The sequence below is a fragment of the Bactrocera tryoni genome, chromosome 5 (assembly GCF_016617805.1).
Source record: "Bactrocera tryoni isolate S06 chromosome 5, CSIRO_BtryS06_freeze2, whole genome shotgun sequence".
Lineage (NCBI taxonomy): Eukaryota > Metazoa > Arthropoda > Insecta > Diptera > Tephritidae > Bactrocera > Bactrocera tryoni.
Window position 1 is genome coordinate 35,273,881 of NC_052503.1, and position 24,593 is coordinate 35,298,473.

The 24,593-nt window shown below is 39.5% G+C and overlaps 1 protein-coding gene across 10 annotated transcripts in view; it reads left to right on the forward strand.

The window, feature by feature from the left end:
* LOC120779091 (RNA-binding protein Musashi homolog Rbp6) overlaps positions 1–24,593 on the forward strand; it is a 463,019-nt gene that overhangs the window by 398,886 nt on the left and 39,540 nt on the right. For all 10 annotated transcript variants that reach the window (XR_005705606.1, XM_040111247.1, XM_040111248.1 and 7 more), the window contains one exon: positions 851–899. Coding sequence is in view for 9 of the 10 variants with exons in the window: in XM_040111247.1 (XP_039967181.1) it covers positions 851–899 (49 nt within the window). In the remaining variant the exon portion in view is untranslated. The remainder of the gene's footprint in view (positions 1–850; positions 900–24,593) is intronic.

Sequence of the window (24,593 nt, forward strand, 5' to 3'; positions counted from 1 at the left end):
AACATTTGCGCCAAAATGAGCGGCATGTAAGGGAATCTGCTACGACCAATCTATGATACTGGTCAGAGTTTCAGCTTATATGTGTGTAAACAGGGTGCAGCCGTAGAACCGCTGGTCTGCTTCAATTTGGTGCTAAGTAATCGATTAATAACGATTAAAAGCAGGTTCGAAAAGATAGCTGTTGAAATCTTGAAAACTGAGTTTCAATATGCGCCCAACGCACCACATAAACTGAAGTCTCCATTCATATAGTAAAATAGCCGATAATGACGAAAGGCGTTGAACTCAAACAAAAGGAACACCCTATAAAATACACTATGTGCAATTTTCGCATGTATTTGCCAACCACTTCAGGAGCAACTTATCGCTCTCTATCCCAACTTTGCACAGTATCCACTAGCCGGCAGTGGCTTCGCAACCTACCAGATGGGCTTACGTTTTCGTCTCTCCTGATCAACATTGGAACGGCGTCAACACCCACAAGGAGGTGTTCACACAAACACCCACACACACACGAGCTTATAAACTCACCCACCCAATCGTTGCAGCACCAACGAATCCACAGAGCAGCAGCTCGGGCGACATTTATTTTATTTTAATTGAGACATAACGGTTTGCTGTAAAGTGACAAAACTTAATGAAACTCAACTTTGCCACGACGGACATCACTAATGACAAATTCGCATTTTTTCGCGTCCAAGTTCCTGCTCCTTAGCACTAAATTTCGCATGCTTTATCTTAATTATATTTCTTATTAGTAAATTTCGAAGAGAATATCGCTAATCGTTTACCGCATAATTGATGGTTATATTTCATCTTCTTCAATATTATTTTCTTATTTTAATTGCAGATTGAGGACGCTATGCTCATGTTCGATAAGCAGACCAATCGGCACCGAGGTAAGTACAGTTCGAACAACACATTCGAGTATCAAGTATTCTGATTCCCGGCCGCTATGCAGAAAAATTCTGCGATCAAATATCCATTTTTATATTTTTTTCATAAATGATACCCCAGTGAGTGGTGACCAGAATACATCGGTGCCAGTAAACTTCTAAATCCCCTTCGAAGTTCCCTACTTTTGTAAAGAAAAAACACAAAAATTTCAAATTTAATTATCATTCGAACGAACATTCTTTGGCATTTATTATTGGCATTGAGGATTATCTCTTTCAAATGTTGGCCGCGACTATGTCTCAGATGGTCCATCCAATTTTCGAGAAAATTTGTCTCTCAAATGTCGCCGAGGTCATGAGCTTTAATTTCAGGTAGCAAATAGTCGGTTATCATGGTGCGATAACGATCGCCATTGAGGGTTATTTTCTCATCGGCATGATATTTGAGAAATATGAACCGATGACTCCAGCGGCACACAAACCACACCAAAACCTTGTTTTTCTGGATGAAATGGCAGCTCTTGAACCTAGGTTAGGTTGATTTTTGTTTCAAAAGTGCAAATTTTGCTAGTTTACATACCCTTTGATCCAGAACCGAGCTTTATTGCTGAACAACATTTGGCTCGCAAACGTAGGATCTTCTTGGAAATTTTCTAGAGCCCATAGAGCAAAGCGGTGTCGCTTGGGAAGGTCGAGAGACCTCAGTTCTTGCACAATATATATTTTACAAGCTTTCAATCATTCGCATTCGTCAATCCAATTTGCTGAGAACGGCGCCGAATCCACTCTCCACGATCTTCGAGTGCACTCTCAGCTACGACTACCATATTTTCTTCAATGGAGGTGGTATATTCGGTCGAAATATAATGAATGATGGGTCTCAAGATGGGTGAGGGTGTTGTGAACAGTACGCTCAGTAGGCCGACATTATTTACAGAATATGAATTTTCGTAACAAAGTTGAACGATTTATAAAAGTTGTTTAGGCTTGACAACGCGTGGTCTATCTAAGCTATGGAAAAAAGTATCTCTACTTGGATCATCTGTAGATTGTTAACCTGCCTAAAGTCTATATAAGTCTCTCATTATTACCGTGTTGCTATATGGTGCAGGGGCTTTGAAGATGCTATCATCTGATGAGTTGGCGTCTGCGGAAGATTTATGGTTCGTTTTAAGAGACAGCGGCTACGCTGGCTAGGCCACGTCGTCCGAATGAATGAAAACACTCCAACTCTGACAGTATTCGACGCAATAGTTGCCGGGGGAAGCAGAGGAAGGCTTCCATGTCATCTGAAAGGATGAAAACACTTCAGCTCTGAAAGTTTCCGGTTGAAGCAGAGGAAAAGGTTCCATTTCGTTGTAAAGACCAGGTGGGGAAGGACCTACACACTACAGTTGGACTCTCCAATTGTTGCCTAACAGCGAAAGGAAGAACCACCGCGCTCTTGTAAACTCGGCTATAACCGCGTAAGCGGTGCCCACGCCAATAAAGAAGAAGTTAAGTTTTGCAGCCAGTCCAACAATTAAACATCACATTGAAGTTAATCATTTGATTTCTTTGAGACAAAGCAACGAAAGCTTAACGACGAATTGACGACACTTCGTTCTCTTCATTAACTCTACATTTAATACTATGAAAATCAGAAATGTATCAGATATCAACAACGTGTTTTAGCAACAGTTTAAAGTAACAGACTAAATACAATTTCCATGAAAAAAACTACTTTAAAAGTTCCTTATAAAACGCACAAACTACATACCTGTATATCCAAATGCTGCTTTGCCCATTTATATATAAATGTTTGACCATTCATCGTCCGCATCTAAAGCACCGCACCGCGCGGCACCACAGTTGGGTTGATATAATAAATGCGAATTTATGCGAGTACGAGCTGCACGAATGAGGCAATTTAATCCACCACCGTCCCATTCAACGCCACCGCGAAGTCACAAACACACGCATTGCAAACACCATTTTCTTTTCATGCCTGTGTACTTTCTACACGCTCTGTTACCTTCTTAAGCCCACTTTAATTTGCACTCTTTACAGTTTTCTTTAGCACAGTTTGTAGCGTTGCTGGTGCCCAGTGCCTGGCGCTTGGTGCTTAGCGCAGGGTAGCGGGGCAGCCGGTGTACGTAATGATGGGCTTGTGACCACGGTCAGGTGCTGAGTTTGTTAAATTTTTTAGACCACGTGTAAATAATTGCAAATCTCAACTTGGGAGTGTGCCAGCTGGGCTGCTTCCTAGGCGCTTTAATGATGGTCGCATTGGCTTATGTAAATAGTGTGAACGTATTTATGCGATGTGTGCATTTTTTAAATTTTAAGCTGACGGCAATGGCAGCTGCACTTTTCGCCATTGTTGCTTTTCTGTATTATTTTTCTTTCTCAACCGCAAACTGTTAACTGCTGGATTTGCTGCTGTTGCTCTGGTAGATTTGAGTAGAAGACGCTTTTGTTTAAGTTGTGCCCATGAAAAAGAAGGTCGTAGAAGTAGTATTTAGGAGAAGGCGAAAGAAGAATTCTTCCTCTTATTCCCGACAAGGGTATATTAAATGTTCCGAAAAGCTTTTAACATCTAGAAGGAATCGTCGAAGACCCTATAAACTATATATGTAAATGATCGGCGTGACGAGTTGAGTTAATTTAGCCATGTCCGTCTATTTGTTTTTATACGCGAAATAGTATCTAAGTTTTTGAGATATTGCTCTGAATTTTGCGCACGATCGTTACTTCCCAAGAAGCTCATTTTTCGGAACCGTCGGTAGTATATAGCTGTCATATACACTGGGTATTAACAAGTAAGGAAGTACTAAGTTCTTCCGAACTTCAATAATATATCTCTTCAATAATATATCTCATATATATATTGACCAATATTTTCGCAAAAAAGTTCGCAATTGAAACTGGGGTCTACATATTCGGTACCGGGAGGCTTGCATAATTGTAGTACGATTTGGACAATTTTCGATCAAGAACTGAGAGACAGATATGCGCAAAGTTTTAGCCCATTATATTTTATGGATTTTGATTGGTATTCTGGAAAGTGAAAGAAAAAAATGGAATTTAAAATTGTGTTAGATGGGAAGAAGACGTGGTTGTAGTCAAATTTCGCCCATTTTTGCACTGCAACATAGGAATATTATAAAACCCTTATGCACCGAATTCGTTTAAAATCGATGGAGCAAGTCCCGAGGTATGTGATTTCATCTACAAAACGGCGGTGTTTCGCCTATGAATCAATCTTGAGATCGGCTGCCTTAAAGTCTTCTCAACTGGGCTAGAAGGACCATAAGGCTTCACAGCTGCTGGTCTGAAACCCTACTTTTGCCCGTTCCCATCCCGCAGTTATTGAGACTGAAGTACCTGCCCTAGCAAGCCCATCAGCCTTACAGTTTCCTTCAATACTGCAATGGCCAGGCACACATATTAGTCCACTCATGAAATAACAGCAGTCAGGCAAACTAAAACTGGAGCTGATAGAAAGTTCCCGACGTTGTACTCCTCCGCCAATACTTCACGCAAGCTTTGATCCTTCCTTAAATAAGCTCGCCACCCCACTCCGTACCTCCCATGCCTACTTCAATGGTATGTGAGCAGAGAAGCGACAGCCAGGGATATGTTTAGCTACCTGGTAGTCCAAGTATTTTACAATAAAATCAAAGTGAGCGACAATTCCAGAGTGCTTAGGCTCTCATTTATCCGATTCTCGGAGTCTGAAGACAGCTTTCGCGGCCATACACCTAGCGGCTATGTACACCGGTGCTAAATGCAGTAAAACATTCGGGCCATAGTTGATGAGATTCGTAGTACACCACAAATCAGGAATAATGGGATGCCCAACTTATTCCAGTGTGAGAGCGGCTCAAAATAAGCGTTTTTTATAACATTTTCCATTATGGCCAGATCGAACAAAATAACAATTTTTGGGCATTTATTAACCCAATACCCAAAATTTTGTACGAATATAAATTTCTAAATAGTGGTTATTTATTATATGGAGAAACTATTTAAATCTTTTTAAAGAATATTATAACAACTGACTTTTGTCCTTTCAATACCCAATAATAGGATTTAAGGTTGTTAGCTCTCAATCATTAAAATTTTTTAATAATTTTCAATTGAAAATAATACTATGATGTTTCAAATTACAAAACATTTCATCAAATACCTTTAAATTTCACAAATTTATTTAATTTTCATTGTTTTGCATTTTTGATAAGAGGTCTTGAACGATGCAACAAATCCCTCCGTTTATATATTTTGTTGGTAAGATTTCAATCTGGCCATCGCTCGTTTCCAATTGCTAAACGTCAAAACCTCCCCAATCCAGTCAACTGTCAAAGTTTAGGTGGTTTTGACGTTTAGCAATTGTTCTCTCACTTCCAGGGAGAGAGGAGTTGGGCATCCCATTATTCCTGCCACAAATACTGATGACAGCGGCACGTTGAACACTGGCTAAATTTTTTACGATGCCTTCCACCAAACAAAAATACGATAAAACATTATGGGCTTTCACATATACTTCCCCTGCAGCAGTCCATGGCAGCCGATACCTTCTTTGCTCATTTATCGATGTGGGGTTTCCCAAGATTAATTACGAGTTAGTATCTCAAACAGTACATATTTTCACTTGAACTTGTGAGATTTGAGCCTGTAAGAAAAATGTTGTGGCGACATAGCCTTTCCTAAAGAAAAATCTCTCTGAAAGTGGTATATTTTTATTATTTTTTTACTGCACTCACTCACTCTTTCTTTCCCCTTTCTGCTCATAAACAAATCGCAAGAATAATGTTTTTCTGTGCCACACAATTTATTTCGAATTAAAGCGATACACTTCTTGTAATTTGTATACTTACCTGTTATTACTGAAAATAAATTACTAAAGCTTTCATAAAACCTAAAATATCTTCTTTCTGCCTGTTTTTATAGTTTCACATCGTGTGCTTCGCTTCCAAATCGGATGCAAACGAGATAAAGCAATATTTAAATTTACATATTCTCCTTCTACGTACAGAAATCTCTACGAAACATGACTCCGAAGTCGTCCGTGAGGAAATTTTATTTTAATTTTGAGCGAAATAATATCTACGATTGCAAAGGGTGTCACATTAATGGGCTCTTTTATATGGCGGAGAATGACACACTGAATTTAAGTGCGGTGAAAGACAAGAAAAAGTTTTTTTTCTTCTGAGATAGCTCTTACGATCATTTTGGTTTGCAAAGTATTTTATTGGTTATTCTTGATTAAAAATAATTGTTATTCTGATCCGAAAAGTATCTTAAAGTATCTTAGACATCATGGATATATATTTAATAAAAATTTAGGCATTTTTTGAACATTTTCACAATGAAACTTAAAGCGAGTGTGTGAGTGCTCCAAATATTTGGACGGTATTGGATTATTGGCAAACCCATAAAATGACGTTAATCAAAAACCTCTAAAGTGCCGAATATGTGGACCTCAGTGTACATGGCTGACTTGCCTTTTCAGTGAATCTGTGAAGTAATTTAAGGAAAGTTGGGGATTAAATTTTTTTTTTGGAAGAGATATCGCGCAGTGAAAGCCAAAAGCGTTGGATGATTTACATGGTAGCCCTTCGATGCTGACTGTAAAAAGTTGATTTTACCAGTTTCAACGTGCTCCACACAGTTTAACATGATCAAAGTTCTCGCTATCGTATTAGCAGACTGTCGATTAAAGGTGTGCAAGAAATCTGTGATGAAATATTGTGCATGAGAAAACAATAATGAGCAATCCCACGTACCTGCTCCAAATAAAGCAAAGATTGCTTTATCGCCGTAAAAAGCGATGGATATTTAAAGATGTTTCTGGAAAACACTAAAAAAGTCACTTTTCAAAAATGGCTCAACATCATTCTCTCGTAGATGGCCATCGTCCCGTTTATGAGACGCAGGTCCCTGCTGAGTTCAGGAATCTAACCCTTGTGGGCAGGGTTAGATAGAGATAAATAATATGGCCAAATACCTTGGTATCACGCTGGATTCCACTCTTTTGTGAAAGCAGCATATTGGCCTGGCCATGGTTAAAGATATTAAATCATTTTTGGTGTGCGATCGGCTAGCTGCTAAGTCCTGGGATTGCAAACCACGGATTGCCAGGTTGATGTACACCATGATCGTGCGACCGATTATCATATATGGAGAGGTCGGTAGCGCCTTGAAAGCATTGCAGACTTCAGTAGAACTTCAGCTCCCGAAGCTGCAACGACTAGCCTGCACCTGCGTGTCGGGCGCCTTGCGCCCTTATCCGACGGCTGCATTTGAAGTCATGTTGGACCTCACACCGCTTCACTTACAAGAAGCATTCCAATCTGATATAACACAAACATATTGACACTTAAAACTTAATAACTTCACTTCCAATCGATGAAATGTCATGAAATTCTCACTAGACAATCGATAAAGATAGCAGTTTCTAACGCACCAGTCGACATATACATAGATGGTGCCACCAGGGAGCGCTAGATTCAAAAAGTGTTTACTTTGGAACGCACCTTGTAGTAATCAGTCGGGTTGACAAGCACACCCTGCTCCAAATGACAGCAGAAAGGTTTGGCAGAGGTGAGGTAATCTCTTCCCAGCGCATGAAGAACTAAAATGGAGAAATATCACTGGTCCTTCTTCTAAGGGACAGCATTACCAAAAGGAGTTTAAGAATACATTCATTATTAAGCCTAATGGAACGGTTTCTTCTGGAGCTATTGCTTAGTACACCGACGGCTCGAAAGCGTCAGAGAGAATTAGCGCAGGACCACGCACCAAACTTTACATACATATGGAAAGTTTTCCGAGCATATTCCAAGCAGAGGTCTGCGCTATAAATCGGAGAGTAGAGATAAACCTCCAACGGAACTATCGCAATGACCGTATAGTTATACTCAGCGACAGTCAAGCGGCACGAAGAGCGATTTATGCATACTATATGATCGCAATTGGTGCATGAGTGTATAGAACGACTGAACAATCTATCGGATCATAACCAAGTGCACCTAAGCTGGGTGCCCGGTCACAAGGATATAGCGGGGAAGGAACTGGCTGATGAGCTCGCCCGCTCCGCCGTATCAACCAACATGATAGGACCCGCACCTTTCATTGCGGTTGGTTTCCATACCATAAAGGAGCTGCTATGTAAAGATAAAGGACTGAGTATTGAAGGGTATTGATAAGAACTCTAAGACAAGTGCCATGCGAAGTTAATAATAGGCGGTACAACCCTAAACGGACTAAATATGTAATAAACCTCCCATTGGACAATTTCAGGCTACTTGTCGCCTTTTACACTGGCCATTGTAAGCTCAAGAAGCACTTATATAACATGGGGCTATGAGTCGGAAACTGCAGAACAGCTGCTAATTGATTCCACAGCAGTTTGTTGGCGCATAATAAAGACCCGTGGATTCATGTTTCCTAATAGGGATCACATCGCCTCAATAGCACCTTTCAGCATATTGGAATTTATCAATATGCTGGTACTAAGTGAGTCATTGGGTCTTAGGAGAGGACACAATAGATCTCAGGTCGTGATGCAATCTTCATTTATTTATCTAATCTAAATCTATCTATCGCCACGGTGGTTTACTTTCAAGACCTTCTGTAAACGTATTTTTCAGATAGGTTCAAGAAGTTGAACAACCGCTGCACCGAGTGTGTGGAGCCAAGAGCAGACTATGTTGAGAAATATATCGCTTTCTCAAGAAAAATTACGTATTTCTTGCAGTTTATTGAAAACTTGGCGCATTCTAAATACATTTTTCGCCTTCTTATATCCTGAACAGTGTATACTAAGTTTTGTTTGTAACACCTAAAACGAAACATCAACACCTTTGATAACCTATGAATTAAATGATCACAGCGACGAGCTTAGTCGAACTAGCCACGTCCGTCTGCTTGCTATCTGTTCCAGTTGTCTGTATACCATATACACGAACCAGTCCTTCATTTTTCAAGCTATTGCTCTGAACTTTTGCACACATTCTTTTCTCCCCAAGAAGCTGTTTATTTGTCGGAACCGCAGATATCGGACCACTATAGTACAAAGCTGATATACAAACTGAACGATCAAATGAAGTTCTTGTATGGTAATTTTACGAAATATTTTCACGAAATTTGGCATGGACTAATGCATATGTCAACAATTTAATCTGCGAAGAAATTGCACGTAACGGTTCACTATAGCATATAGCTGTCCTATAAATACGATCAAAATCCAGTTCTTGTATGCAAACTTTTTTATTTTTATATTCAGTGCAGCAGGAGTTTCTTATGTTTTTTAGTTATTTTGGTAGCCATTCTCACATTCGATCATGTTAAAAAAAATTAAATCATTTAAAAGTTGCCATTTTCGGTTTCCTCTGGTATTGTGTCATTTGAGTGATTTCGTGTACAAATTCACTTGCATATATACATACATACATACATATATGTATATGCAACGACCGAGTTTTACTAGAATAAATTGAATTGACGCTGGAAAACACCAGCAAACAGCCAGAAAGCCGGCAGCTCACACACACACAAACACACAAAGACACCCGTGATTTTGATCACATTTTATTATTGCATTTTTTTGTTACCTTTATTGCTGTTGTGCTGTGGCACATGTGAAAGTTTTTGTCAACAACGCTGCCGTGCGACTGCTTGCTGCTGCAAATGTTTGCAGTTATTGCCAACAGTTTCGCACATGTGTAAAAATTCCCGCAGGACATACAAAGGTACACGTATTTATATGTGACTGGCGACGGGTTATGGGATTGAGTGTGCCTATATACATAGTACGTACATATATGAATATGAGAAGTTGCTGTCTTTTACTGCATATATGTATATATATACATATATATGGGTGTGTTTGTATGTGTATGCATGGGAATGTGCAAGTCGTTTTGCGAACATTCAGCGGCAACTCATAACTGTCTTCCGTTCCAATCGGCGCGCCGCTGTTCACAGGGATTCATTGCAGCGGAAAACAAAATTTTCAATTTTAATATTAAGTGTCCTTGACACCGCACACACAGCACACACGCGCACACACACCGACATTCTGCAGTCGATGTGCAAGTCTATATTATTTTACTGCTCACCAGCGCGCTGCCGTTACACACAGGAGGGGCAAACAGGAAGCGACAGGCTTGCATTTTCGATGTTCCACCTTCTGCTTTCTGCGCTCACGCCGCCGAGTTTCTCGTTTTTCGCGGAACGCAGCCATCTCCGGCTCAATTTAATATTTACTGCCTTAAAAGGCGTTTCTTTTTTCTCTTCATATAGTTGTTATTGTTCGTTGTATTGCTGTGCCGTTAAAAAGCCGAATGAATGAATCAGCTATGACTGTTACTTTGAGCGGGAGGTTTGTGCGGCTGGCGCAAGGTTGCGCGAATTGCCTGAGGCACCATCTCATGATTTATGAATGAAATACTTAAGGTAAATCGGTTGGCTCGTACGCCTTCTCACACACTCGCTCTTTCGCACTTTCTCGCCGTTTCCTTTCAGCGTTTTTATACACTTTGATTATTAGCAATAGCCCACTTTCTCGTTAACTACGTATTCTAAGCTTGCTGCCATTTTGTGTATTACTACTGACACATTTCGATCGATAGACTGCAATTATAGAAAGAAATTAGTATCTATGTGTGTATGTAACTGTGCACTACAAATGTAAATAGAAGCAAAAGTGCTTTGGAATGGGGGCCCTTCCAGCAGAGTCGCCGTATAAATCATAACAATGAGCCCCGATTATACAGAGACCTTTCGTCTTTTGCCTCTCGACTAGCTAGAAGAGTGTTGCCAGGTGTAGACTAAACTAAAAAAGTCTAAATAAGAGAGCAAAACTCTTTTATTCGCACTCTCTCTCCTCTCTTACTCCCACTAGTATTATTAACTTACGCCTAGCTATAGACATCGTAGGAGCAGTCATGGGCTGCTTGTGATAAAGAAAAGCAAAATTAGCGTTGTTGTTATTTATATGTAACTATATTGATTTTATTCTAAAAGTTTAAGGCAACTGAAAGCGACCGAACTCACTCGGGTCTTTGGCGACACTAAAAAAAAAAACACAACACAAATTTGTCTTCCAAAAAAAAGAGAAATCGTATCCAGATCCATAGTGATTAGGTTGGTTGGCTAAAATATATACTGTATATAAGAAAACATCTAGAGGTCGCTCGTCCAGGTATATAATTTCAAGTAGACTTTCGTAATACTAGATATTAGGAACCAGTATTAACACCAACAACAACGCTAGCCTCGAAATTCAACGATGAATAACTCTTAGCAACAGGTACTACTTCGGACTGAGTAGTCAATTGAGAAGTAGAGGACAAATGAAGACCAAATTCTACAAGTCACTCATCATCCCCGTCTGATGCAGAGGCATGGACGATGACAACATCTGATGAGTCGATGATACGAGTTTTCGAGCGAAAGGTTCTGCGGAAAATGTATGGTCCTTTGCGCATTGGCCACGGTGAATATCGCATTCGATGGAACGATGAGCTGTACGAGATATATGACGACATTGACACAGTTCATAGAATGAAAAGACAGCGGCTACGATGGCTAGGTCATGCCATCCGAATAATTGAAATTACTCCAGCTCTGGATGTGTTCGACGCAGTACCCGCCGGGGTAAGCAAAGAAAGAGGAAGAGTTCACTCCGTTGGAAAGACCAGGTGGAGAAGCACCTAGTTTAGCTTGGAAACTCCAATTGGCGCCAAAAAGCGAAAAGGAAGAACGACTGGCGTGCTATCTGCGCCAATAAAGAAGATGATATTAAGAATATAAGATTGAAGTAGAAGTTTGTCTTACCACAATCTAAATGTTACATGAAAGATCCCGATGTTCGAAGTAATTTCCAACAAAGGATTACAGAGATTTACTAATAACTACTGATCGGATGATAATAAACTAATATGTTCGAGGTTGACATATATATAATATTCGACACTTTAAGGTGATATTAATCGGGTTCTTTTTCGAGGGAGGATGAAAACAAAGCCTACCGCATCATCATTGTGTCATCACAGCAATACCATGTGCCACTGTCCGGTCACTAAAAACTCTCTACTTGGGAACCGTCGCCCAACCGGGAACAGTTTTCGCATTTCTTCGGCGTGGCATTCCATATTTCTCGTCTTAAGTCTCAAAACACTACCAGCGTCCAGGTCTAATCACTCAACCGTAGAACGTTTTCAAAAAGTACATTATACAAAGTTATTTACATTTTTTAGCAAGACATTTAAAATATTGTGCGCATTCAAGGGACCGACCATAATGTTCTGCTTATTTTGCTTTGTTTGCCAGCGTATTTGAAAAGCGTAGTCGCTGATTGCTTCGTTGCATATAAATGACGGCGCTTCAGCTTTTTCCATTATACAAGTAAACAGGACTTTATGAATCTAGCGCCCCCTGGTGGCGCCATCTATATGTCGACTAGTGCGTTAGAATTTGCTATCTTTATCGATTGTCCAGTAAGAATTTTATGACATTTCATCAATTGGAAGTCAAGTTATTGCGTATTAAGTGTCAGTATGTTTGTGTTATCGGTGCGAAAATGAGCTTCGAACAAAGAGCCAACATTTAATTTTGTTTTAAACTTGGAAAATCTTTAACGGAACCGTTTCAATTGACGAAACAAGTTTATCGCGATGATTGCCTATCCCGTTTCACAGTGCACGAGTGGTTTCAACGTTTTCAAAGTGGTAGTGAGGACATAAATGACGATCAACATGGGGCCAATCAAAATCCGTGATCACCGGATATTTCATCGAAACTGTGCATGAATTCATCAAAAATCAGCCAAAATCATCATTGAAATTCATGGAAATGGAATTGAACATCTACAAAACATCGATTTATCGCATTTGGTGCGCCGTATTCGACGTGTTCGGTCCGAATATCGATGTTTAATTATGTAATAACTTATTAATTTATTGGGAAATACCAATCACTCAATTTAAATTATTCCACTTGCACTCACATTCGCGCGAGTGTTTACAAAGAAAAATCAGTGTATTTATAAAAAACAGAATATATTTCCAATTTTCGTATTAATATATACATATCTATATTATAAAATTGTATTGGTAACGAAGCACAGTCCAATGTTTTGCAATACTGTATGTCGGCGCGGGCGGAACGATGTCGATCAGATCCAAAGGTCTTGACGAGGCGAAGTATAGATTCGGACGTTGGTAGCGAATTGACGTGTCGAATGGTTTAGAACGAATTGTGTCTACTTTCTCCTTGTCCATCCTTTTTGATGAGTAGGTGTATAGGTATGGTGAGTTGTGTTGGTGTCATCAGCTGTGGTGAATTAAGCTGTCTTATTAGGGTGCGCCAGTTTACCCGGGAAGAGTGGGTGGATGCTTAACTCATTTAAACAATCGAGAAGATGAAATTTGGCGTTTGTTGCACGACCGTTGTGACCGATTATTTGACCAAAAATCACATTTTATCCACGCATTCACCTGATATGGCACTGTGCGACTTCTTCCTTTTCGGAAAAATGCATTTGCCCATAAAAGGAAAGCGTTATGTAGACGTAGAGGCCATTCAAAAAGCTTGCACCGGCATACTGGCAGCCAAACGAGCTAAAACACTCATTCGACATGCTTTTGGACCATGCAAAAAGCAATATTGAAGCAGAAGGATAATATTTTGAATAAAATAAATTGATTTTGCCGAAAAACCCATTTGTTCTGTTTTTATCAAAAGTCCTGTTTACTTTGGAACGCATCTTGTGTATAGATACTTCCTAACATTTCCGTTCCTGCACAGCATCTGTGTAGAATAATAATGCATCTCATCATGCTTCCCGCAGGACCCCATTCTTTTAAACCGAGCCGTCCCTACCGTGACGTCCTTACTCTCAACGAATTTACAATCCTTCTTTATTTCCTGTTGGTATTAGAGCGGCAGAAAATATTTCTGAAATAATGTGGAAGCATAGTACCGCCTTCACAGTCCTTTGCCACATAAAAATCCGGGTCTGTACCGGTTACTGTCGTGGGTACTTATTCTTCTTCTTTACTGGCGTAGCACCGCTTACGCGTTTATAGCCGAGTTAACAACAGCGCGCCAGTCGTTTCTTCTTTTCGCTACGTGTCGCGAATTGGATATTTCAAGCGAAGCCAGGTCCTTCTCCACTTGGTCCTTCCAACGGAGTCTTCTTCTTCCTCTGCTTCACCCGGCGGGTACTGCGTCGAATACTTTCAGAGCTGGAGTGTTTTCGTCCATCCGGACAACCTGACCTAGCCAGAGTAGCCGCTGTCTCGAAAACTCGCAACGTCGACTCATCAGTTGTTGTCATCGTTCAAGCCTCTGCACCATATAGCAGGACGCGAATTATGAGTCACTTATAGAGTGTGGTTTTTGTTCGTCGAGAGATGACTTTGCTTCTTAATTGCCTATTTAGTCCGAAGTAGCAGCTGTTGGCAAGAGTTATCCTGCTTTGGATTTCCAGGCTGACATGGTTGGTGGTGTTTATGCTGGTTCCCAAATATACGAAACCATCTACAACTTCAAAGTTATGGATGTCAACAGTGTTGTCCCCCTTGTGGGTGGGTGGACCCCTTGCGTTGGAGGGGGAAGAATATACCCGTGGTAAGGCATGCCTGTCGTAAGAGGTGACTAAAATCCACATGCACTGTGTCTGATATAACAGGTCTTGGTTTAAATGTCAGCATGGTCTTAGTCAGTAATAGTGATATAATACTCATCTTGAAATGATATTATAGACTTTATATTAATTCCTAATGTAAAGGCATTTGTTGTTCAAACGACAAATGTCACCAGTCATTGAGTTTGGGATTTTGGGACCTCAACTGGTAGTAGCAAAAGCTGCAAAGTCTCATCAGAGACTATAACCTGGTACCACGTGAAGCTGTTTGCCCTTGGAGCTTTACGTAGGTTTTTTTCCTCAATGAGTCTGTCCATAACCATGGAGAGATGATAATCCACAAGCTATTATTTTAATTTAAGATCACTGAGCTATTTTTTGTGAGGTTATGTAAAGTCGCTTGTCTACGCAGATAATTCCAAGACACGTTGAAGCCTGTAGACTGGAAATAATTCGAGCCAGCCGAGGCGGTCACATAAAACATATACAAGGCTAATATTCAAAATGACATTTAATATAGCCAGCTGCAACAGAACAAGGCAAGAAGAGTATTGATTAAAACGAATGAAGAACGCGACAAAACGTAACTTCGGTCGCAACAAAGCTAGAATACCCTCCACAAACATGCTTATGCTTTGGTAGACCGATTCGAACAATTTCTTTAGGAACTATATCGTTTAATGGTTATAAACTTGGAATATCATTTCCTTAGATAATTATTCATGCCAAATTTCGTGCTGATATGTCGTCAAGTATGATAGTTTTCCATATAAGAACTTGATTTTGGCCATACAGTTTGTATGACAAATATATGCTGTAGTGGTCCGATATCAACAGTTATGAAAAATGAAAAGATCGTTAAAGAGAAGAGAACGTCTGTGAAATTGTAATATCTTCAAAACCTGAGTGGCACTCTTCACACACTCTTCACACACAGACAAACGGGCGGACATAAAAATTAGCTCAACACGTTACGCCGATCAGATACATTAATAATATATATTTTTTATAAGGTCTCCTCCGTTTCCTACTAGTGTTACAGCCTGTTCAGGGTATAATTAGCCGTTGCATTCGCCTACGCAGTCATCAGCATGAAAGTAATTTGCAGAATTATGGCTGCTTGAGGAATTATTTATCGGTTTGTGCCTTTAACAAAGTTAATAAAGAAACGTCAGCGATGTCTTCAAATTACAGGTGCACACCATAAAGCAAAATAATTACACGATTGGCATTCGTGCGAATAAGTGCGATTGTAGATGCACGAGGAAGTGGTGAATATGGCCTTTAACTATCATAATTTTTTGCCAAGAAGACGAAGCAAATAAATTAATAATACAAAGACAATTGCTGCAAACTTGGGGCCGTGTGTGTGCGCTGACGTAATCATAACGGTGTACAATCTGCCTGACGTCTGTATGTATGCAGCTAATACACATTAATCGGAAATATGGTGTATATTTCCAGGTAACTATTGCAACGAAATGCCTTTGAATTTCCATATTAGGTCATGAGCATGTATTCTTGCGCTCGTAGTCCACCCATAAATAAAGCTATTAGAGGCAACTGAATTTCATCGATCGATAACTCGCCTACTAGTTGGTGTTGCTAACATTTATGTAAGTATATACATATATAATGACGGTAAAATAAAAATTTCTTTTTAGATTCGAATAGAAAAATATGGAATGCATTGCTATTCCATTGAAAGACTTCAATAAAATTTTAAGATTTAAGCGTTTTGAAAACGGTATAACGGTAGTTTATCATACCCTGTATCACCCAGAAGAAAAAGTCGGCGAACGTAGAAAATATAACGGTTGTTTATTATACCCTGTAACACCTGGAAGGAAATGTCAGTGACCTTAAAAACTATAACGGTTGTTTATTATATCCTGCAACATTCAGAAGGAAATGTCGGAGACCCTAAAAAGTATAACGGTTGTTTATTATACTCTGTAACACCCAGAAGAAAAAGTCGGCGACCCCAAAAAATATAACGGTTGGTTATTATACCCTGTAGCGCCCAGAAAGAAACGTCGGAAACCCTAAAAAATATAACGGTTCCTTATTATGCCCTGTAACACCCAGAAAAACGTCGGAGAGCCTGAAAAATATAACGGTTGTTTATTATACTCTGTAACACCCGGAAGAAAAAGTCGGAGACCCCAAAAAATATAACGGTTGGTTATTATACCCAGTAGCACCCAGAAAGAAACGTCGGCGACCCTAAAAAATATAACGGTTGTTCATTATACCCTGTAAGACCCAGAAGGAAATGTTGGAAACCCTGAAAAATTTAACGGTTGCTTATTTAGGCGGACCTTCTCCGTAACAACATTTGCAAATCGTGCAAATTAATTTTTCAGTTCGCGAAGGGCAACGCGCGCTGCGTCCAATACTGGGTCGACATAATCGCACAGCAGAATCGGTAACTCTAGCAATCCTCGTTCGATGTGGTACGTAACACTTATTCAAATAGATAAGGCGCATCCTCAGAGACGCCATACAGTGCGCTTCGAAGACGCTATTGCTGCTGTGGAGTAGAAAATCGAAGAAGACCCGAAAGAGCACATCAACCAACGCATACAACAATTGGAGCCCTTCCCAATCACTTGCACTATGGAAGATCTTGGTTTGCGGGCTTACAAAGTCCAACTCTTGCAAGAATTGAAGCCGAACGACCATAAAGCCTGTTGCACGTTAGGTAATTTGTCCCAAAACGTGAAGTAAAACGTACCCGATATTCACAACAACATTGTTTTCAGCACTTAAGCTCACCTGTGGTTAAATAGGTACATTAACAAAACAAATTTGTTATTTGTAGAGGTGATAATCCACAAGACATTATTAAGACACCCTCAGATCCTCAAAACGTCACTGTTTTGTGTGTCCTATGGACAGAGTGAATCATTTGTCCATATTTTCTCAAAAATGAATCCATGATCAATGACAATTTCGTGACTGAATTTGAGGATGTAGGTGTGGACGACCTTTGGTTCCAACAAGACGACACTACATGCCATACTGCCCACGGAACAAGCAACTTATAAAGGGCAAACTATTTTGAGGTTCCCTACTTTTTGAAAAAATAAAAAACAACAAAAATAACATGGCAGCTTGACACAACTGATCTGTCAAAGAAAGGGTATTGAAAAAAGTAACTCTACTTGGATCACCTATTAAAATATTTCATATACGACTCTGACACCTTGCTTAATCACTGTTAACACATTGACATCCCTGGCCGAGTTCACTTGTTATAACGCACAGTCAACGGTGACTATCAGATTGGCATGTATTTTTTACTCAACCTCCTCCAAACGATTTGCCGCTTGTCCGGAAAGCATGTTGCATCATTTCAAGAGTATTGACAAGGAAACGATGGACTTATTGGGCGAAGTCGTCAGAACCGACACTGAACCTTTATTTCAACGACAAATGTTGCTTGTACGAATGCGAGCAGAAAGAATAGGAAGAACTGCGTTCAGGTGTTACTGACATGAACGTGTTTGACTTAAAAGCGAAATGACATGTCCAATTCGACGATATTGTTTTATGCCAGCCCAAAGTTACAGACACGGCAGCAGCTACATTGAATGTTTTTTACGCACACATATCACTTTAGCCAACATTTTCGAATGAAGGAAAGTGAAGGGGGACAATAATGCACAGAAGATGTGAATAGTATTGTTTTATTGCCACCTCGAGCCTTCAATACATACATACAGCACAGCTCAAGCGATTAACACGCAAAACAGCAGGGTTTAGCTTTGGGTACTGCTCTGCACTGCACCTTACCTTGGCGAACTGGCAACTTGAAAGAGAAATGAAAATAGTTGCAACTGTCGCAACCTGCTGTATTGACAAACGCAACGGAAGCGGAAATGAAAGTAGAAATGAAGAGAATTAAAATTTATGAACTGCCAAAATAAGATGTTGCCGGTGCTCTGAGACTATGAAATTGAATATTCTAACAGCTACACCGGCGACCAGAGGGATTGACAAAGTTTCAATGAGGCAGCCAAATGGGTACTCGTTTGAGTTTTGTAAGTAATTGCCTCAAACTTATGGTGTATCCTTATTCAATGATCCAGCTTGGCATAAAGTACAGAAAAGCATCATAATATTTGTTCAGCATTGAACGCTCATCGTCTGGATTAAAGCTGTAAAATTTTGCATTTTGTGAAATATGAATTAGCTAAACGAGATTTAATGGTACTCTACGAAAGAGAATTCACGTTTTTTATACCCTGAACAGGATATTATATTGGGCAGTCGAAAAAGTCTTTACGTATTTTGTCCATAGATGTCAGTGCAGTCATATCCAGTGCTGCCAATCACATTGTGTCATACCATACAGTGTTGGAAAGATGAGACTTGACCAAAAAAATTAAATTCGGGGAAGTTGAAAACAAGTTACAACTGTTCAAAAATTTGTGAAAATAATAAAGAAATTCGCTATATTTTGAAATTTTTGTACAAAAAAAGAAAGAATGCGACGCAAGCAACCAATGAAATTTATGAAGTTTACGAAGACGATGCTGTATCAGTTCGTGTAGCACAACAATAGCTCGCTCGCTTCCGTTCTGGAAATTTCGATGTGAAAGGTGCAACTCGCTCTGATCGACCAATCGTTGCAAAAGTCGAGGAAATTATGGAAAATATTGACCAGGACCGTCACATAAGCAGCCATGACATCGCTAAGAAACTTAACATACATCATCAAATGGTTTTGAATCATTTAAAAAAAAGCTGGCTACAAAAAAAAGCTCGATGTTTGGGAACCACATGAATTATCTGTAAAAAATTTAATGGACCGAATCAACATCTGCGATACCTTGCTGAAACAAAATGAAATTGAACCATTTCTGAAGCGAATGGTAACAGAAGCCGAAAAGTGGTTCAAATACGACAATAATGTGCGAAAAGGATCATGCTCCAAGCGTGGTGAAGCTCAACAAATGGTCAACAAAGCCAGGATTGACGACCCGAAAAGTTATGCTGAGTGTTTGATGGGATTGGAAAGTCATCATCCCATATGAGCTGCTCCAGTCTGGTCGAACGATTGATTCTACATTTGACTGTCAACAACTGATGAGATTAAAGCAAACAATCGATAAAAATAGCCAGAACTTATCAACAAAAAGAGCTACGTCTTCCATCAGAACAACGCTAAACCACACATATCTTTGATGACTCGACAAAAACTGGAAGATCTTATCTGGGAAGTTTTGATGCATCCACCATATAGTACTGACCTTGCACCAACGGCCTATCATTTGTTTTGATCAATACAGAACTCCCGTAATGGAGTAAAGTTGACTTCAAAAGAAGCCTATGAAAATTACTTTTCGCAGTTTTTCGCCAAGAAACCAGAAAAGTTTTACAATGTTGGAATAATGTCTCTAGCGGAAAAACGGCAAAAAGGATTCGACCAAAATGGTACATATTTCATTCAATAAAGTTCATTATATATATAAAAAAATATGTTGAAGTTTGATTAGAAATACGAAAAGACTTTTTCGACAACCCTATATATGACTTCAAATGTAAGCACACATTAAAACAAAAATAAGTAATATGAAAAAAAAAAATAGAAAAACTCGCTGCCAACCACAACTTGAGACAAATTCACTTGGACGCTGCAACTTATTTTGCCGCTTAGTTGATATTTTGCTAAGCTATTGGCTGTCTAGCCACAGCGCCACCAAAACAGTGCGTCGTAAATAGTTTGTGGCGCCAAGTGTGGTAAGCGCGCACCTAACGCCGATTCCAAGCCGTCTTATCTGCAGCAAAGTTCTAAATCAGTGCAACTCTGCACTATTCACCCCACTTGCCAGCCGCGCCCTAATAGCGGAAAAAATTGTTTACAGATAAAAGCACGGCACGGTCTGTTGTATGATGTGGAAGACGCAAATCGCTCTTTGTGCACCACACGCCACTTATGTATGTATGTAGTTGTGCCCAATTGCGTTGAAACTCGGAGTGAACAAACATATTTAGCAGTGTGTGTGTGTATGTGTGTGTCAACGCAGGGCGCTAGTATGCGGCGCTGCAGACTTTTAGCATAACAAGTGCCTTCCTTGAGCAGCATCTGGCGTATAAGGTTACAAACAACAGTATTTACCTAAATGACAGCTCTATCTAAACGTTATACATGTAAAGACAAGTTTATCAGAAGAAGGAAGAAATAGAAAAAGTAGTTAGTGTTGGCAGAGTCTGGCTAACTGCAACGGTCTTTCGAGAAGTGTAGAGAAAACCATTTTTATATGTTGAAAGATGATGTCGCTTTAGAGCTTCTATAAAACATAAAATGTCAGTTGTCGGATCTTCAAGAAAATTTTGAAGTCAGACTTAATTTGAAAAAGAAAACAAAATTCTTAAACTTCATAGTCAATAAGTTTATACCGACATGCACAAATCTCAAGTACACAACACAAAGTTGAATAAAATTAAAGAGATACCGTTAAATAAAAAGTGTTTACACTAGTCTATGCATGCGCAAGTAAAACTTTGAATGACACACTAAGGAGTAATCTTAACTAACCGTTTCGACTCATCCCACACCCACCGCCACTGCTTAAGCATGTTCCAACTTGCCAACGATAATAAATCAGAAAAGGCACAAACACTCGTAAATAGCAAATTCTTAGTTAATTACACGCACGGGAAGAATCACACCTGCATGCGGGCTCAATTATATACGGCAAGGCTTTGTTTACAAGTGCAAATACCGAAGAATATATGTAAATGCAATCAATAAACCGATCATTTGCACCTACATTTGCTGTTGTGTGTAATGCAATCAGTGTGTGTGAGCCTTGAAGTTTATTTTTCAGTTGAAATGCAACCGAGCAAATCTGAAATGTACTGAAATCATTAATTAATTTTGTTTAATTTTCTTAAAGTTAGTTTTCAAAAGCTTACTAAAGCAAATCTCTTTTCGTTCACTGCCGGAGACAGCTACTGTGATCAAATTGAAATTGAATTTTTAATTTATACTTCGCATTTACATTTTTTTTTTCTGTAAGTTGGTAGTACTCTTAGTGACATCTATGCTAAATTTCCTTTCAAAATATTCATTAGTATTTGAGATACGCGTCAATTTGTGTAGAGCTCTAAAAGTGAATTCTTCGATTTTTACCATGTCTGAATTTATTGAGCAAAGAAATGCAATAATGCGCCATCTAATACTGCCTTGGTTATTCGTGATCCAAGTTCTATAATGACTGGAAAACTCGTTTGCATAAGTATGTATATTAACAGCGGGAGGGGATTACTTTGAAGGAGATGAAATGGACAAAACTCGCTTTTCAATTAGATGACAGTATAAAGTCTCTCGTAACTTCGAAAATCTGTATATTAGGTTGTCAAATAACTCCCTTCTGCTTTTTTTCTCATTATTTAATGCTTTAAAAAAAGTGTTACCGTTATCTAATTCAAATATCCGCCGTTTCGTTTGATAATCTGTTTCCATCTAGACGGTAACTTCATAATACCGCCCTCGTAGGAGCCCCTCCTTATTTGCGCAGAACACGGACAGCCACTTTTCACAAGCCTCTTTTGAATTTAACTTTACATCAACAAGGGCGTTCGCCATGGACAGAAACAAGTTGTAATCACTATATATATACATAAATCCGGGCTATATGGTGGATGCGATAAAACCTCCCATCCGAACTCCCGTAGCTTCTGACGAGTCATCAACGAATTGTGTGGTCTGGCGTTGTCCTAGTGGAACACTACACCCTTCCTGTTGGCTAATACTGAACGCTTCTCGTCGATCGCCTGCTTCAAGCCGGCCAGTTGTTCACAGTGGATGGTAGAATTAAGCGTCTGGCCATATGGGAGTAGCTCATAGTGGATGATTCCCTTCCAATCCCAACAAACCCACAGCAAAACCTTCAATCCAGGCTTCGCCACTGTTTGGGACGGTTCACCGGCCTTCGACCAAGACCTTTTTGGCTTGATATTGTCGTATGTGATACATTTTTCATCGGCAGTCACCATCTGCTTCAAAACTGGGTCGAGTTTGTTCCGTTTAAGCAGCATATCGCAGGCGTTGATTTGGTCCAGAAGTTTTTTTTGCGTAAAATCCTACGGCACCTAAACATCAAGCTTTTTTGTGTATCTAGCCTTCTGCAGCTGGTTTACAATGGTTTGGTGACTAACTCTCATCTTCTGGGCGATATCACGAGAGGCCACATGCCGGCCTAACTCGATGTTTTCCATGATTTGATCGGAATTCGTCGTTACAGGTCTTCCGCCGGCTGGCTTATCCATGGTGTCGTTTTAACCCGCTCTGAATCGTCGAAACCATTCCTCCGCAGTTCAAAATGATAGAGTAGCGCTTTATACTTGTACAGAGCCGCGAAATTCAATTTTATCAGGAAATGATTCTCTCCAAACCTCCATTATATATCTCACACATTGATCGATACTTTCAGTAAAAAATCAACAATGGGCACTGCAGTCAACATATTCGGCACCTAGGAATTTGAACAGTTTTGGTTATATGTGGAAACTTTTAGTGCAAGGTTTTATCTCGTTTTATTGGTTGATTTTTGATTTGTGACTGTAGCCCGACTTCGCTCATTTTCATACTGTAACTTAGGAATGTTAAGATAATGTCATGTACCGATGGAGTCTCTCTTCCACCACGAATCGCAAACCGAATTTGCGTACCATTATATGGCCACTGTATTAAATGCCACAAAGACCTGCTCGTCTCAGTCCTTGCCCCATCCATCGTACTTTTTGATGCCAGCCTTTACTTTCTTGAGAACATCGACCAGATTTTCAACGCCACCTTCGCAAATAAGGGACCAGATATTATAGGTACGCCGCCTTATGTCGTAGTTCTTAATAAGTTTGCAGTGGTCATCATCAAAAAGGTGGCCTCCCATCCGCAGCAGTTTTGTTCTTTTCATTGGGGGTATTTTTTAGGTAGCGGGTTCCGTACCCAACGTACAACGCTGAGGAGGGATTACTTTACTAATTCTGCTAAAAAATTTCCATACTGGATTCTTTCTGCAAACTTCAATTAAAGCACTTATTATTTCTGACGGAAATGGCTTACTTCATTTAAATAAGTGTAAATTATCTTTTAATTACTATGCTCTCGTTCTTCCTCAAAAATAGTGCAAAATATATCTACTTACCTTTGACAAGAAGACTTAATTCCTCTCTTAAGCTAAGTATATATCCTTCAATATGGAAATAGACATTCATAGCACATACGCTGGCTCGTCGTATGGAAGTTCTTGGCATAACATTCTTGGTGAGAATTCTGAATGGAACTGTTTGCACGTTCTTTCTCTAGTCTGAAGATAAGTTTAATATTTCGACAGGCTTCTCGAAGCAACTGAAACCCTTACTGTTTGAATCTTGTAGATGAAGTTTTGATAAAAGCGAACCGCGGCGATTTGAAGGCAGGAAGGTAATTGTCATTATTTTTTTTTCGTAATCACCTCACTTTTAGGTTCGTCTTACTATACCTCAGGTAACAAAATTCGGCGAATAAAACTATCTTGGCATTCTTAGGTTACAGTATGAAAATGAGCGAAGTCGGGCTACAGTCACAAATCAAGAAGAATAATATCAGAATAAAACAATCCACGAATATGCCATCAAAGAAACTAACATGTAGCAGTTATGTAACCTCAGGGCCTCGGGCTAACGTTATGCTGCAAATATGGTCACTTTGTTGCATATTTTAAATAATATTCAGAGGGCGGTTAAATATGATTGTAATTGGTCTTAACGCTATATCCATATGTCCAAAATAATGATTTCCGATTCACTGCTTGGCTTTCTCCTTATATTCCCATTTATGAGAAGCTTTGGTCGTTGAAGAAAGGCTTTCATTCCACGAGTTTTTCTCTTGAAATGATTTTTTTTCGTATTCACTGTCTTCGAGTTAGTAAAATGTCTTCCAATAATAATGTAAAGAGATTACAAATATCCGATATGTCTTAAATAAACAGAAAAATCTTAAAATAGAACAGACAAGGTGACGGCCCCTAACAATTGAAATCCTTGAGACTTTCAAAAATTTTCCT